Below are 16851 nucleotides of genomic sequence, written 5' to 3'. Positions count from 1 at the left end.
TTATCATTTTTCAGTAACCTTATGGAAAACATAGCTATACTAAAATAAAATGTAAAAAGAGATCAAGTGAGAAAAGAAAATTGGGCAGTGGAGGTGAGCAGTTGATGTGAGAACATGCAGGGAAACAGGGATGTGTATCACCACTGAGTCAGCTTGGGCCATGTGGGCTAAGCTGAGTGTTGCCTGGCTCCTAGGGGAGAGGGCTGGTGCCTGTGCTGCTCTGAAGGGACCTGTCACCTCAGATGGCTTCAGCTGCTGTCTGCAGTGCCAGAGAACATTAGTAGCTCTCCAGGAACCAATCCTCGTCCTCATGACCCCACTAGATCCAGGCTGACTCTGGATTACCAGACAGAGGCAGCTCTTCCTCATATTTGTTTGTGCCTCAGACCCATCGCTCCCTGCGCTGCATCAGGCTGCGTGTAGGAACAGGGCCAGGGTTTGATCAGTTCCCAGCTCTCCTGCTTTGAAGCTGTCACAGAGAAAGGAGCAGCTGCAGCTGCCACCACAGTGTCTGTGGATAAGCCAATGTGCTCAGGCCTTTCAGAGGCTTGTGCACAACAGTTTGAACACTCGGGGTAGCAGTGCTGCTACAACAGTTTTGATTTAAACATTAATTCCAAATAATCGAGGTACAAGATGCAATTTGGGATAGAGGAGGAGCAGCAGTATTTTGGGGCTGTCAGCACAGAGCTGCCCTTCTCTGTGGAAGGCAGGATGACTTAGATCCGTAAGCAGTTTGGGAATCACGAAGATGATAAACATCTTGGGATGGGAACATGCTGCATTGGAGATGGCATGGGGGACTTTATTGTGACATGCAGCTGCCTGCTGACTTTAGGTGAGTTGTAAAGACGTCGCTTAGTCCATCCAGTGGCATGCTGTGGTTGGCTTACATCAGCTATGACAGTGGAACGCTCTGGGACAGTCACATGAGGAATGGTTAAGGCTTTGAAGGTTTATTTATGGATGAATATTTTGTACACGTGATTATGATTGTAAGTAGGATTTCTATGTTGGTTTCTTTTGGAAGTATTCTCATTAGTTTTCACTCCTAATCCTGAGGAATGTCAGGCTGTGTGCTTTGTATTAAGAAAGAATAATTTGTCTGGAAATAAAATACATGTAATTTTAAAAGTAAAAGAGTAAAGTTGTAGTTTTGTGAGGTGTCTTTGTGACATATGCTGAGAGGTTTGGAGGTTACGTGAGGGTGTGTTCACAACAAAGCCAACCTGATTCCAAAGCGTTAGAGTGGTGTGAGAATTTGCAAAGTGTTTTTCACAGGTTACTAAGAAAGTAATTTCAAACCCTCCCACTCTTTTTAGGTAATATTTCAGTAATCACATTGCCAGTTTCCAGCACCAACTCTCCGACTAAGATTTTGCCGAAAACCTTGGGACCAATCAATGTGAATGTTGGACCCCAAATGGTAAGTTCTGCAACCCCAGTAATGCCAGGTTGTGTAACTGGCTGTGACTTCCTGGTGGTGTAAGACAGGAACACGAGAGGAACTTGCTGCCTCCTGCCTCAGCCACAAAGTGCCCCACTGGATGGGAGGGTGGTGACCTGGGGGCACGGCAGGCCTGGCATGCCAGGACTGCCACTCCCAGCAATGCTCCTGTGTGTGCCCTTAGGGGGTACTGAACTTCCTGGCTTTAAGTGGAAATTGAAACAGCTTTACCAGGTGACGTTTTAACTCTTACTCAAAAGTGTAATCCCTCATTATTGATACTCTTTGAATGTTTTATGTTTTGTTCTCACCAGTAAATCTCCAGCATTGTCAGAGAGTGTCTTTGATGTGTTGGTAGAAATTCTAAATTATTGAAACTATTCTTCTTAAAACTCTCTTTTCCTGTCCATGATAATGTATAGGTATATTGATGTTCCAGAGATTTTTTATCTAGTTTTGAGAAAAAATTTAGATTTTCTGGTGGCCAGAGAGCTAAATAGGCAATACTGTGAACAGTTTCTAGTAACCTGGTACCTTTTTGCCAAGCACTTAGCCTGAGTACAGAACCATTTGTTGTGTTGTATAAAAATGGTGTTGGGCCTTTCTCACATGAGCAGTGTCTGCTGTTCTTTGGGGGTTTATCCAGTTGGGCAGAGGGGCACACACATCACAGCCACCCCTGTGGCACTCCCTGCCCCCAGCACTGGCCAGGGGCTGCCTGCCAGAACAGCTCCGTGTGTCAGCACTGCTGCGTTGCTGCATCGCACTGCGCCCTGTGGCACTGCACTCAACAGTTTTGCCACTGAGGATGTGTCCTGGCAGTGCAATAAATAGCCCACAACAGGGAGAGCACTCACTTCGTGCGGCTCCTACTCTGGTGACTGACTGCTTAAGCCCTGCTTTTGGTTTCAGTGAGTCCTGCTTTCAGTTTAGGTTCTATAGCAGGTAGAAGTTGCAAAAGGTACTGTGTGATGTGAGACACACAATTCTTCTTGTTTATTTTTTATTCTTTTATTCTGCTGCTTTGCAAGGATAGATCTATATTCAGAAATCATTTTTTAATAAATAGCCATTAACACAGGCTGTCTAAAACCCAGCATACAGCTGTTGTGCCAGGCTGTTTAAAAGCGAATGCTCACGAGCTCTCAGTAGTGGCAGTGTTAGCGCTCCCTCAGCATCTGCCTGTGTCAGCAACACCCTGCTCGATTAATTAATGAACGTAGGCCTTATTTCGCGCTGTGGATTCAGCCCCGGGGCGCCGCGGGCCGGGGCAGTGCGGCGGTGGCCCCGCGGCTCGCTGCGGGTGCAGGAGCGGCCGGGTGCCGCTAGGGGGCGGCGCGGGCCGGTCCGGGCTGGCGCTCGCCCCCGCCATTGGCACCTGCCGGCCGCACCCGCGCTCCTTCCACCGGCTCCGAAACACCGTCAGCCCTTGACACCTTTCTGCCCCAGCCGCAGCAGCCGGCAGGTGACAGCAGTGACACCTTTCCTCTGCCTGCCTTCGATGGGTAAAGCCAGGCACCTTTGGTTCACTGGTATCAAACAGGAAATAAATACATAACCTGTACCTGTGTTTTGGTTTCTCTAAAATTCTCTTTTCCCTTGGTTCTGTCAAGCTGGACATTTGCAAACAATAAATGAGATAAATGTATGTCTTTAAGACAAAAAAGACGTGTATGTAGTCTCAACATGGTACCAGGGGAGATGTGAAGTAATGCTCAGTGAGCTAAGGAAATGGGAAATTCTTCACATACCACTTTTCTAATTGTCTAAAAACAATAATGATGGATACCAAACAAATAATACTTACCTGTAGTTTATATACAAACTATGTATATGCATATATATATATATACACACTTGCAGTACCTATATATCTGCTGTATACTTACAGCATATATTTGCAACAGTCAGTTATCAGAGTGTCTTGGGATGCTTACACAGGTATTAGATAAATAGTATAGGAAACTACAAAGTTTAGTACAGTCACTACTCAAAATGTCATTAATAAATGGAGTAAAGTAAAACAAAGTTCAAAAAAAATAGGTGAAGTATGAGAATAAAAAGCAGTGTCTAATAAGCTTTGATATGAATCTTACCATAATGGAATCAAAATAATTAAGTGTGATTTATTTTAAAGATTAGTTTATCAATACTGTTTCATTTTTAAATATTGTTTAAATTATCCTGGTGACCTACTTTGGAAAATGAACTTATATGTGATTTAAAAGTCAAGACTGGGTGGCTTGGTGTTAACCAGTGTACCTAGAATTTCACCAGGTTTGCGTAAGTGTAAATTCTATCTATACTGTAAAGACTTCACATTGAATTCTGTAGGTACAATTAGTTGCCAGAGTGCCTTGGGATCTTGTGAATACTAGAAACTCCAGGGAATGCTTTCCTGCAGCTCAGATTGTCTTTTGTATAGACAATTATAAGAGACAAATCCATTGGAAAGAAAGAAGGCTATATTGATTACATGGATCAAGAAGTTGCTTAGATGTACTTATGAAAAACCAATTGGGTGTCTGGAGGTTCAGATCCTATCTGCCATTGCTAGGAATTACTTGGAATCATTTTTCTGGTTCTTGTCCATATGAATAGTACAGTAATATGGTACATTAACAGGAAACTTAGCAGCACTGTAATGGCTTTGCTGTATGAAGATCTTCTGATGCCATCTCTTCTGTATATTATGACTGCTTCTGGTAGAGAATTATTATTACTTTTCTTAGTGCAATGTTTACTCTGAATTTTGAGCTGTAGTAACCTCTATTTTCTTAAGAGAGCTGTGGTTTTTATTGCTAAATTTTACAGATCATAAGCACACCACAAAGACTGACCAGTTCAGGGAGTGTTCTGATTGGGAGTCCATATAACCCAGCTCCAACAATGGTCACACAGACACACATAACAGAAGCTTCCGGCTGGGTCCCAGGGTAAGGCTTTTGTCTCATTTAAAGATACCTGTTCTGATCTTTTGCATTATTTATACTTTTGAATCTATACACTGACTTAGAGTTTCTAAACTAAACTAAATGGAGTATGGAATGTGTTTTTCAGATGGGGAGGCACTTCTGATGTCTGGAGCATGTGAACACACATTATAAGCACCAGTCACTTCACTGTCTGCTTTAATTGTGGTTTCTGACTGTATCTGTTTGTTAGTGAAAATGGAGAGTCACAATGACTCCTGTTAAAAGAAGCCTGTATTTTTTCAATAAGTTCAAGGTATAGCCATGTAGCACTGCTATTGAGCACAGCAGCAGGTGCCTGCAGGGGGAGAGACTATCAAAAACACTTCAACAGGCATTTAAGAATAAACTCTAATAGAAAACTTTGTATATAATCTGTGTGGTATTTGTATTACTATTCTGTATTAACAAGTTTCATGGGGTTCTGAGGTGCTCCAGCCAAACATGATTTTCTTTATCTCTTCTAAATAAATCTGGTCTTTACAGTGTTTCTTGGCATTTTGTTTTAATATCAGTACTGCTGAGCTTAGCTGTCTCAAAACAGAGATATAGTGCTTTGCCTCTGAAAATGTAATATATTTCTGCATCTAGATTAATTTTTCTAATCAGTGATGAATGTCAGTATTACCTTTTCAACAAAAGAGGTGGGAAATGGAGCATCTAGGAAAGAACAGAAATGAGAGTGCAACATTTGTACCTTGACTTTCTCCATTTTACTCTGTAAGCAAGGTCTGTCAGGTTTTACTTCCTAATTACTGTATCCCCCCTAGAGAGGCAATAAACTGCAGGCTCAGCCATGCAGTTTTCAAGCTGAATTTTTTTTGCTGAGATGTGTTCATTTCCTGAAATACCTTTTGAATGCCCTTAGTTCTGATTTTTTTGGAGAAAGGAGTTGCCAGATTACTTTTTTTTCTGCGAATTTTGTGAAATGTGGAGGCCAGGCGGATGTTCTTTTAGACCCAGAAGAGGTACAAACTCTACTGTCTGGTCATAGCCTGCTAAACCAAAGAATCAACACACCTCACTTTCCCAAGTGTCATCCGGTGATGGGGATTCCCAGAGCAGCCACCAAGAAGCACCATCCTTCTGTTTGTGTACTGTCCAAGTGGAGACACAGGATTTCCAATGAGCTTTATCTTTTGCTTCATCCATAAAAAGTCTCAAGATGACTCCTGACAGACCAGTCAATAGTGATCCCTGCACAAGTCTATACAATAGGCCACATTTTCATTTGAGGAACGGAGCTAAGGAAGGGTGTGTGGTGTTCCTGAACTGGGGTAGCAAGCCCTTGCTGAAGACACTTCAGAAGACTGCTTGCTTTACCTACTGTTTATTCCACAGACTCCAAATTCTTTCCAAAATGAGAGGAGCACATTCACTGGCAGGGCTCAGCACAGGCTCTGGCAGCCTGGTGTGCAGAGCAGGGCACAGCCCTCACCCACTGCAACTCCATGCCCAGGGCAGCCCCTGGCTCCGGCTACTCAGCCCTCAGATAAGCACCATGGACAGAAATCGCTGTGGTGCTGCCCAGGGAGAGGCCTAGTTGTGCATCCTGAATCACACAACCAGAGTGTGCTGGCTTTCAAGCACAGGTTTTCAAACCCATCATTTTTGTTCAGCTTCTTCCCCAGAGTGTCAGGTGTTCAGCTGTATAAGTCTGTGCTGGGAGCCCTGCTTTGGAAAGCACGGGGAGACAACATTCTCCAGCTCAGCACAGCTCTCAGGTCCCTGCCTTGGTTGGCTGCAGCAGAAAAAGGCCGGTCTGGAAAGCTCCTGCTTGCTGTGGGAATAAACAGGATGCTAAGGAATGGCTAGTGATTGCAGACTGCTGCTGCTGTTCAAAATTCATGGCAGCTCCTTCTTCAGAGTCTGTCTTCAGCTCTGTATGCATCAGCTCTAACAGGAACAGTGTTTTACTTTGGGATTTCAGTTAAAGGTTCCTGAACATTCACCGCTTTGAAAATATAGGATATATCTTATGCATTGTTTAAAGACTATTTTTCTTTCACATGGAGGAATTTTAAAGTAGGCATTTTCAAAGGAGCCCAGCTTCTCCTTTTTAGCCTTGCTGCTAGCTCACACCAGCACTTCCTGTAGTTCCAGATGAAGTGACTTCCCTCAATTCCTATGGGCAAAGCATAGGTAAAATTTGAGATAGAATTTGTCTGGCAGTAAGCTCTGACAACTTCCTCCACAAGTCCTAACTACCTTCCCTCAAATTTTATCAAGCTCTATGTGTTGTGTTTTTCCCTTTCAGTAAACATGTAAGAGCAAACACTAGAACCAGCTAGGCCCCATATACAGTGATTTTAGTTGGTCTACAGATATAATGTTATTTTCAACTTAAGTTTGAATTGTCTTGTCTTAGGGAGCGAAAACGGACTCAAGAAATTATAGAGTCAGATTTTTCAGAAAGGTGAGTGTTACTGAATGTGTATTTTATATATAGAGTCATACCTGGTTTACTTCAGATTTGCCTTTCAGAAACACGACTGTCCAGTTCCTGCTTTCAGCAGTTTTCACTCCTTCACATCAAAGCTGTGTTGGGGTTTTTTTTAAGTCTGTTGGTGTTCCTTTTTACTCTTTTTTGTTTCTTTTGCCTGTATTTGGTTTTCTTAAATATATTCACAATTTTGAAAACCATTCTTGTTTTACTAATAGTTTCTTTAGCTTTTTACGGCTGACAGGGGCCCTTTTTCCGTAGAATAACAGCTCTCCCTGGAACATATTGTTAAATGAAACTACAAGACTAATAAAAAGAAAAAAAAAAAAAAAAAAAAAACAAAAACAACACAGCTGGACTTTTTAAAGGCTTCTAGTTAAATTACACATCCAGATCTAGTTTGTGTGATAAAAACAACTGCTCCTGTTTTTTTCTATTACCATTACCTAAGCTCTTGCTTTTCTGGAAGAAGGGGAATGGGAAATGACAGTTTGCCAGTTCTTAATATGGCACCTTAAAACCCAATGAATATATACTTATTCTCCGCAAAAGAGATTCTTGTATCTATTCTATGATGGACACATAAAATGTGTATATATACTATGTTGTATATGTGTATGGATATATTCTGTATGGACACACCTTAATTCTCCTAATGACCAAGTTTATTGGTCCTGCTTTATTTTAAATAAATATGACTGGGTCTTTCTGTTTTAGGCATGCACATGAGAAATCCCCATAAACCTGGCTTTCAGGCACATGAGCACCTGAGCGATTTTCCTCTTTTTTTTGGTTGTTCTTTTGCGAGACTACTTGGAGATGAATTACAAATCCATTTTAAGCATCTTCCAGCAGCATGTATTTTATTCAAACGCTATCAATGTAGAAAGAGTCAAGGAAGGGAAAGGGGCTCTAGTGCACTTTTTTGCCAACTTGTAAGAAACAAGAAACGGGTGCAAAAGTTTAGATAGTCTAGATTTCTGTTACAAAAGGTTGATCTTTTGCTGTGTAATAAAGTAGCTTATTAACATTCAATGTATTAAAATAATACTTTTCTCTTTTCAGTAAGAGAAGCAAGAAAGGTGATAAAAATGGGAAGGGTCTGAGGCATTTTTCAATGAAAGTTTGTGAAAAAGTTCAACGTAAAGGAACAACTTCATACAACGAAGTTGCTGATGAGCTCGTATCAGAATTCACAAATTCTAACAGCCACCTAGCAACAGATTCAGTAAGTGTGTTGAATTTTGTTATACCAATACAGATTTGTCTGTTTTATCATAGAATTCTGTTTCTGCACTGTCCTGCCACAGTCCATACTCTCCTTCACTTAACTAGTTCTCAAATATAAACTTACCCTTTGAAATCTAAAAATACAGAATTAAGATGAAGAATTGAACTCCCTCTGAATTATAAATGAAGTAGAGGAACCCTCCAAAATAACTAAATTTAAGAAAAGGCTACTCTTGTATATGTGTTCTTGTCAGGCTTTTCAGCTGTGCCAGGCTTGCCATGGTGGGATTTCCTGCAGAGATGATTCAGGAGGGCCTGAAGCTTCCATTTGCAACCAAGCATGCTCATGGGGTATCCAAGGGGTATCACAGATGAAGAATTGGGGTTTAACACCACTCTGACCAGAACTGCCATTTTGTTATTTGGTCTTCTCCATGTCTATGGAGGTGTGTTCAATTGCTTTTCCTTTCTTAATTCAATTATTTTGTTTTAATTAGTATTGTATTGTTTTCTTAGCAGGCTTATGATCAGAAAAATATCAGACGGAGAGTTTATGATGCCCTCAACGTCCTGATGGCAATGAACATAATTTCAAAGGAGAAGAAGGAAATCAGATGGATTGGCCTTCCTACAAACTCAGCTCAGGAATGTCAGAATCTAGAGGTAAAGGAAGGGACATGGAAAATTCTGTTTTGTTCACATGTTTTGATAATTGAGTTGCTCTTTTTTAGAAGAGGGGTTTTTTTCTCAATTTCAACGTGATTGGTTTTTATGCTTGTGCACTATGAAAATACAAATTTTTGATATTGGAATAAACTGAAAAAATATGTTTATGTGTGCTTAGTTCAGCTTCATTTAGTATACATTACATTTAGTTTTTTAAAAAAGCCAAGCTTACAAAAATGGACATCGATTAAATCAGGGATTATTTTTAGGATTAAAGTCTGTAGTACCTTGAATTAACCAGAAGAAAGTCAAAAGTATTTATAGTTCAGTTATGATCACAAAATAGTTTACATTTAAAATGAGATCAATTTTCTATTAATGTCTGTACTTGGAAATACAATTTAAAGAAAATTAAATTGAAAAATAATTCCTGCTGGACTGTTAAATACTAGTTATGAACTACCAGAGAAAGCAAAAAGAAGTTTTACTTATAAGTTATTTCCATTATTTTTTCAGCAGGCCAAGAGTTACAGTGTTTTTGCAGGGATGCCAGAATTTATATGCACAAATGTTGCCTGTCCTTCAGGCCAAATGTGCTATAAATAAAAAGCAGAAGTCGCTGTATTTACTGCAGTGTGCTGTAATGGCTGTCTGCAAATACATCTCAGTTTGTGACACTTGGGCATTAGGTATCTTAAAAGGTGTATGGGTGCCTCTCCAGTACAGAGCAGTTCTTTTTGTGCAGGGTCATTACAGCGACTTGAAAAATACATCCATTCAAGGAGAGTGCATGTGTTCAGTCATTATACTCCAGGATGTTTTTTTAAATTCTGGATAAATCTACATTTTGCATGCCTTAATGTGAATGCATTGTCTCCAGTATAGGTTTATTGTTGCAAATACGGAACTTGAATTTCATTGTCTCATCTTCAATAATCATATGCAATTCACTGTTTCAGGCTCTAATTACACATGCACAAAATGGAAACCAGGCATATTTTTAAAAAAATTGTTGCTTCTCTTGACATAATAGAAAAGAATGTAAAACAAAGCTGCATTTTCATGGTGTGAAAATCAAAATTAATTTTGCTTTTAAAGCTGTATAAAGTGGCAACTGTTCTTACTGTGTAAATCCATAATGAGATTACCAGTACAAAAATCAGTGCAAAAGAGCTTATATAGAAACCATGCCTGAACAATATCTGTACTGCTTACTGGTTTTAAGAGTCCCGGCACAGAAAGCCATCTGAAAGATGCATTTTAACCATTAAAGTGTGAGGAGAGAACCAAAGAGCAACTTTGTAAATAAGTTAGAGGAGTTTGGGCCAGCTAAGTTTTAAAAGACTTTAACTTCAGTGCTTGAATGAAAAGGTAATTTAAGAGTTGAGTATTTTGGGGAGCCAGTGATGCAGTGCTGGCGCCAAGAGGATGATGAGCAAAAACCTGTTTCAGCCACAATGATTGCTGTCCAGTTCTTCAACATTGCCCCAGAGGACACTTCCAAGGGTCAGCACTGCCTTGTCCCAGCTCTGTGTGTCCTGGGTTCAACAGCTTGGCCACATCAACCGGCAGGAACTAAAGTGCTGCAAGAGCTGTGCTCCTGTAGCAAATGTTACCTCTTAGCCCTTTTTGTTGCTGCAGTCTTGTCAGTTTAATCAAGTCTCAAACAAAAAGTGGAGGTCACTGGTAAGATACAGGTGACCATAAGCCCAGCCTCCATATATTTATGTCCAGTAGCTTGCAGCTAGGAGAACAGTGGGACGTGTACAGCTCCAAAGGAGTGGAGGGCAGAAGGGGAAAAAAAATCCCCAAAGCATCTCCCTGAGCAAGTTTTGATATGGTGCCAATTGGCACTCAGTGCAAGACAGAGGAGGCAGAATGGGGGGAGGGACGACATAACAGTGTCTTGTAATAATTAAATCCTTACTGGAGTTAAAAAAAAAAGACATTACAGTCTGCCAGACCTGTTTAATACAGAAACACTTATGCCCATGCAATTTGCCCCCATTTACAAAGAAAGCCTGTTTGTTTGGCACAAGGGAATGGACAATGTAGCTGAGTATCTTCATGCATTTACATTTATCTTTTAAGATAGAAAAGCAGAAGCGGATTGAAAGGATAAAACAGAAACGAGCCCAACTGCAAGAACTGCTACTGCAGGTATATTTAATTTTAATTTTTTCTCCCCATAAATGAAAATATCAATTGCAAATCCAACATGTTAGACCTTCTGAAGTTCATTCTTTACTTCAGATTTAACTAACAGCTGTGACATACTGAAGAGAAAATTTTGAGCCCTGTGACCTTTCTGGATTCTGGTAGGGGGATGTCTTGTTGACACTTTGTGGTTCAGTTTTGCCTGCTGTAAACAAGCATGCTCCGTGTCCCACAAGCTTTCCTGAGTGTTCTGCGGAAGCTTTGCCAACCTCAGTGGGAATGGGAACAACTCACAAGTCCCCTTTGTTGATTCTAAGTTCCCCCAGAGCTACCCTGAGTCATTCTTCAAATTTTCTCTTTGACCTAATCTATGAAGTTCACAACAGAACTTGTGTAAATGTGTGGAGAGTTGTTTTAGGGGATATAGACATTTCTGGATCTTAAGAGTGGAAGGCTGGCAAATCCAACACCTTTGCTTTCTATCACATACCTTTGAGGTGACTTTTGGCTTTAATTGCTGAAATATATTTCAAATGCATCTTGTTTATAAAGTAACATTTTATAAATATATATATATATTTTAATTATATTTTATAAATATATATTTTATAAATATAGTTATGAGTATTCCTTAGAATTCTATTCTGTGCAGACTTTTAGTCATCTAAATGTAATCAAATGATTTTCTGAGATTACAGGCAATAAGGCTGTGTTTTTTCCTGGTTCAACTACACTGATAAAATTTTTATGTAATTCATATTCATTGAAACTTTCAAATATCTGATGCTCTTCTTTGTTTGTCACCAAAAGCTGTTTCTCTGCTTAGGGTACCATTGGGATTCTATCTGTCTGACCCAGCACATCAGCAGTTTCTCCAACAGTAACATGAAATTACACTTGTGAAAATAAGGCAACTCAGGCCTTCTTAGCTTTTAGTCCAAATATTGACAGAGTTGACTCTCTTACTGTCCACAACTGTCATTTTTGTCCTGATTGTGTTAATTGCCAAAGGATTTACCAGTCCTTTGGGATTCTATCTGTCCACCTTTTTCTCCTTAAATGGAATCAGCAGTGCCTCAGGTGGGTAAGTACACTGACTTCCAGTCCCTCAAATAACATTTCCTAAACCCACACATTTTCGTACCTGTGCAGTCAGATAGATACTAGAAACCAGCAGGTAGCGAGTGGTGTCACAAACAGCACCTGCTTAATAACTTCCAGAGGAGAATTTCCGAACTAATTCTTTTGAGAGAGAGAAGAAGGTGATGGATGAGAAGGGCAAGAGAATAAAAATACAGATATGGGAAGTGGTGGAATTTTTATTCCAGTGTAACTATCTCCTACCCTGAGGTAATTGCGCATAAAAAGTATCAGAGAAGACCTCTGACTGCAGAGCCTTTTCAAGTGGATTGGGGAAGCATTCTCCAGCAAGCCTTATTGCTCCTTTCTTGTTTCTTCTGCAGGGAGTGTGAGGGGAGACAGAGTCAATTGTATATGTGTGCAAAAATTTGGTTTAACTTCCACTCTTGGTGAACTTCGCTAGTGCCAAGAGAAAGGCCACAACTAACTTTTTGACAAAAAATTACTGAAGGTATTGAGAGTTGGTAAATAAGACCTGTGAGGTTTCCTTTCCTGGAAACACTGATATCTGCTCTTTTATTGTCAGTGATCACCTTTCCTTTCTTTTGTGTTACAGCAAATAGCATTTAAAAACTTGGTACAAAGAAATCAGCAAAATGAACAGCAAAATCAAGGCCCTCCATCGTTGACCTCCACAATACAGCTGCCTTTCTTGATAGTCAACACTAGCAAAAGAACAATTATAGACTGCAGCATATCAAGTGATAAGTGAGTGTTCATGGAATTAATTTTTATAATTTTATTTTCTTTGTGGACTGGAACATTTCCTCAAACAAGTGAGGAAATTTTTCTAGTTTGCTAGAAGTAATGATTGTATTTACATTTGCAACTGTCACTTCAGGGGTTTCTTGTTGTTTGTTTAAATATTTAATGCAACTGCAGTAATAATATGAATGAGTTTTTCAACACTGCCTTACAATCTCCCGTTAAAACAGGTTGACTTTCACTGTTGTAAAAGGCACTTCAGGCTGACATTTCAAAGAGCATTCCCTGCACAGAAGAAATAACTGAATGAAACTATTTACTAGGACAGCTCTGCCTTTTAAAGCAGCCATGTGAATTTTCATTCTTAGTATGCCATAAAAATGTACACAGTCAGAAACACAAGGTTATCCATGTGACACAAAAGTAACATACTCCAGGTGATGATAACAACTTTGAAAGTGTTTTTTAATGTAAAAAGTTTTTTGAAGGAAAAGATACAGAAATTTTTAATACTGTCTTCATGAGCAAACTGCTAGCAAGTGTCATTCACATTAATCTGAAAGTCTTCCAGTTACATAATTGTGGGTGCTTGTGCTCTTCATCCTGTGAAAATATGGCTGAAGTTTGAGGTGCTGTTACGTTAACTGGTAATCGGCTCACAATCAGTTTATTAGCTGAAAATAGCTGGCTTTGCTCTAATGCTGTAGATTACAGATTGCATTCTGTGGTATGCAAATCCTGTACTGAACTTCAAGTCAATTACGCAGCAGAAATAAGCTCTAGTAACCCATGCACCAGCATGCAAAACAGCAGTACTATTAAAAGTTTAATTTTTGTAGAAAATTAGACTGAATTCCAATAAATTCTGTGACAAAACTTGTGGAATACTCTCATGAGCACTGCAGTTCAGCAAGTTGGGAATTTTAGGATTATTTTTTTATTAAGCATAATGATACCCTTATTCTGTAGTCACACAATAGAAGTCTTCCTGCTCTTTTAAACAGGACTCTACATTTAGGTTTGAATTGTTAAAAAAAAAAAAAAAAGTTGAACAATTTCGTACTGAAACATCAGAACTGCTGCTTTGATTTGTCAGAGATTAATCTGGCTTTTGGGATCCAGAGCAGTGTATCACACTTCTACACTCTCTAACTATGTGACAACACTCCTTCTAAAAGTGAGCACACCAAAATTGTTGAAGTTGTTGATACTTCAATTTATATAGCTCAGCTTTGGTAGTGTGTCCCTTGGAGGTCATTAAGTGTACAACCCAAATTAAGCCAGCTTTCCACTGTGGTTATTATTTGTGCAACTAATTAGTGGCAGCAGCATAGATAAACAGTGCCAGAAAGTACACTTTTAACCATTGTTACACTGATCTGCTAAATAAGGCAGTTAGCAAAGGGGGTGACTTGGTTTGGAGAATTCCCAGTCTGTAGTTTAGTGGAGAGTATTTGTGCTGCCTGCTTCCATCACTGGTCAGCTTGAGTGCTTGCTCTGCACTTGGTTCAAGATTGAAGGCCACTTTTCAAAGGGCTGCCATTTTCCTTTCTTCTCCAAATAATATTTATATAAGGTACTGATGTTAGTTAATCTAATGAAGAGCTAAGCTCACAGTATTTACAGATGAACTTCTAAACGAAAGTAATTGCTTGGAAATGTCATACATATAAGGGCGATTTAATATCAGAAGGAAAATAAGTTTGTGTCCTGTCAGCTTTTTCCTGTGCAAGAACAGCCAAAATAGAGTGAAATGTCTCACAAATTTAAAAAAAGGATAAGTTATTAGGCAAGTTCTGTTTAGAGTTTGAGAAGATAGATGGATGCCAAGCAGAATACTTGGCATAGAAATGCCAAGCAGCAGGCATTTCTGAAGTTGAAGTAGGAAAAGCAGTCTTCAGGTGAAAAGGAAGAAGTTAAGAACAAATTTTAGAGATGATGCACCTGAATAAGTAAGTCCTATTTAAACAGAAAAAATGTTTTTAGTGTATATGGTACTTCTGTAGAAATATTGTTGGTCCTAGGAAAAAGAAAAACTAACCTGAATATCTTCTTATAAAGAGCATTCAGACACAACAGATGTATGAGAAACTTGGAAAATTGGAACATCTCTAAGGGGAAATGCAGAAGATTTTGTACAGCATTGTAGATACAATGCTGTACATTAGAGAGAGCATGTGGGAAGTGGCCTCTTGTACCCTTACAGAAAGAATTGCCTGTAGCAGCAGAAAATCCAGATTAAAATCGCTGGTGATCAAATTTGTACTTATCATGGCAAAGGGACTGGAAGTGTACCCAAATTTTGTATACACAGTAATAACAGCCTCTGGACCTAGCTTGTAGTAATGAATAATAATAACATGGTAGTGTAGTAGATCATTCTGCAAGAACAGAAGTTGATTTTTCAATAACAGCTGAAATTATGCTAGGAAAACCAGTAAGGACTGCAGTGTAAAACTAGATGCATGTAGTGCTTTATATCTGAATACTACAAACTCATGTTCTTGGAAAAAGTGTGGCTTAACTAAGACACAGGAGGGCAGGAAGAAGGACTGAGGCTATGGAAAGGTTTTGACAGAAAGAACAGATGGGCTCTTTGGCCTACAAAGGAGAGGACAGTGGATTCCCAGGTGTCTCAAAAATCACCAGTGATATGGTGAGCATGCATAGAGAACAGCTGCACATGGTTGTTTATTAAATTGAATGTCATTAAGAGAAGATACCAGATGATGACAAAAAGAATGTTTTTGTAACAGTCTATGCAAATCATAATATTTGATTTTGTTCATGCTAAAAGTTTACATAAGTTCAGAAGAGGGCCATGTCAAGTGCCTGAAAGAAAATCCTCAAATATCTATTAAAAGCAAAGTAGAAGTGTAGGGATTTTCTGTATCAGTGGCTGCAGGCTGCTAGAAACTAAATTGGAGAAATACTGAAGAGTGTAAATTTCTCAGTTTGTAAACTTGCTGGGAAAGGAAAATAAGTTACCTTCCTTTCTAACATCCAGTATTTGGCCACAGCACATGGGAGAAGAAATGAAGAGCTATCAATAAATACAACTTTTGATCCTGTGCCATAAATTGGAATTCATTTATGAGTCAGTAAGTACAGCTTGCTGGTAGTAGCTTGGTATGACACCAAGCTGTGCCAATTTAGGCAGCAGCAATGTAATTTTACCGGCAAAAATTATAACGTCACATCTTATTTTCTCTCTTAATGTGATTATGCTGAAATAAATAAAGGTGCATAAACAATAGGTGTTACAAATAATAAAGTATGAGCCGCAGAAGAAATGCTGCATATAACTGGCGATTACACCCAGCACAAAACCTTAGATTCCCAATTGAAAATTCTTTGTATAAACTCAAGAGCTGTAAAGCTTTCAAGCTTCCTGGTTCAGGTATAAGAAAATAAGTATTAGAAAACAACCTAGCAAGAAAATTGGCATGTGACATAAGCTTGGAGAGGTAATGGAAGATGCACCAGTGAGGTATCTTTTAAAGACTGCATCTTACAGTGGGTTGCTTTTCCAAGGATAAAGGTTTTGTCAGTAGAAAAGGAGGTACTGGGAACTAAGCCTTACTTTACAGATCAGAACTGTTCAGGCTTTTAATATCTGTGATGACAGTGTAAGGCCAGCCTAAATGCCCCTGCATTTCTTAAAGCTGTCTGAAGTTTATATCTCAATTTCCACTTTTATATGCACTTTTATATTTTTAATATTTATATTAAAAACATTTTGAGATACTTATATTAAAAACATCTGCAGCAGAAACACGGTGGGTTGTGAACACACAGGACTCTGAACAGACTGCTTTTCTAGTTGCATCCAAAAAAGCAAAATTATACCAAAGTAAATAGGTCAGTTCACAGGAGGAGTGTTTCACATTAGAACAGAAAGTGAAATGTAAAAGCAGAAAAACAAAATAGTTATTTTGGTTACGGGGCTTCAGGTGACCTTATTGGCTTTAGTGCAAGTGAAGGTTCATGTTTTATAAGGCCTCCCTCTTCCCCTTTGAATCTACTTAATGAGGTAGAAAATTTTAAACTTTGTTCCTGCACTGGTGAAGTTACTTTAATTGAGAAGGTGC

The 16851-nt window shown here is 39.2% G+C and overlaps 1 protein-coding gene across 6 annotated transcripts in view; it reads left to right on the top strand.

Moving 5' to 3' along the window:
- Positions 1 to 16851, top strand: part of TFDP2 (transcription factor Dp-2) — a 52313-nt gene that overhangs the window by 21146 nt on the left and 14316 nt on the right. For 4 of the 6 annotated variants that reach the window (XM_056498853.1, XM_056498859.1, XM_056498856.1 and 1 more), the window contains exons 4-10: positions 1323 to 1426; positions 4262 to 4383; positions 6788 to 6835; positions 7928 to 8090; positions 8609 to 8755; positions 10850 to 10918; positions 12612 to 12763. In XM_056498853.1, coding sequence (XP_056354828.1) covers positions 1323 to 1426; positions 4262 to 4383; positions 6788 to 6835; positions 7928 to 8090; positions 8609 to 8755; positions 10850 to 10918; positions 12612 to 12763 — 805 coding nt within the window. The remainder of the gene's footprint in view (positions 1 to 1322; positions 1427 to 4261; positions 4384 to 6787; positions 6836 to 7927; positions 8091 to 8608; positions 8756 to 10849; positions 10919 to 12611; positions 12764 to 16851) is intronic. The other 2 variants (XM_056498854.1, XM_056498855.1) reach the window with 2 other exon arrangements.

Source organism: Oenanthe melanoleuca, chromosome 9 (genome assembly GCF_029582105.1).
Source record: "Oenanthe melanoleuca isolate GR-GAL-2019-014 chromosome 9, OMel1.0, whole genome shotgun sequence".
Lineage (NCBI taxonomy): Eukaryota > Metazoa > Chordata > Aves > Passeriformes > Muscicapidae > Oenanthe > Oenanthe melanoleuca.
The sequence above is the reverse complement of the archived record's forward strand: the minus strand, read 5'-3'. Positions and strand labels throughout refer to the sequence as shown.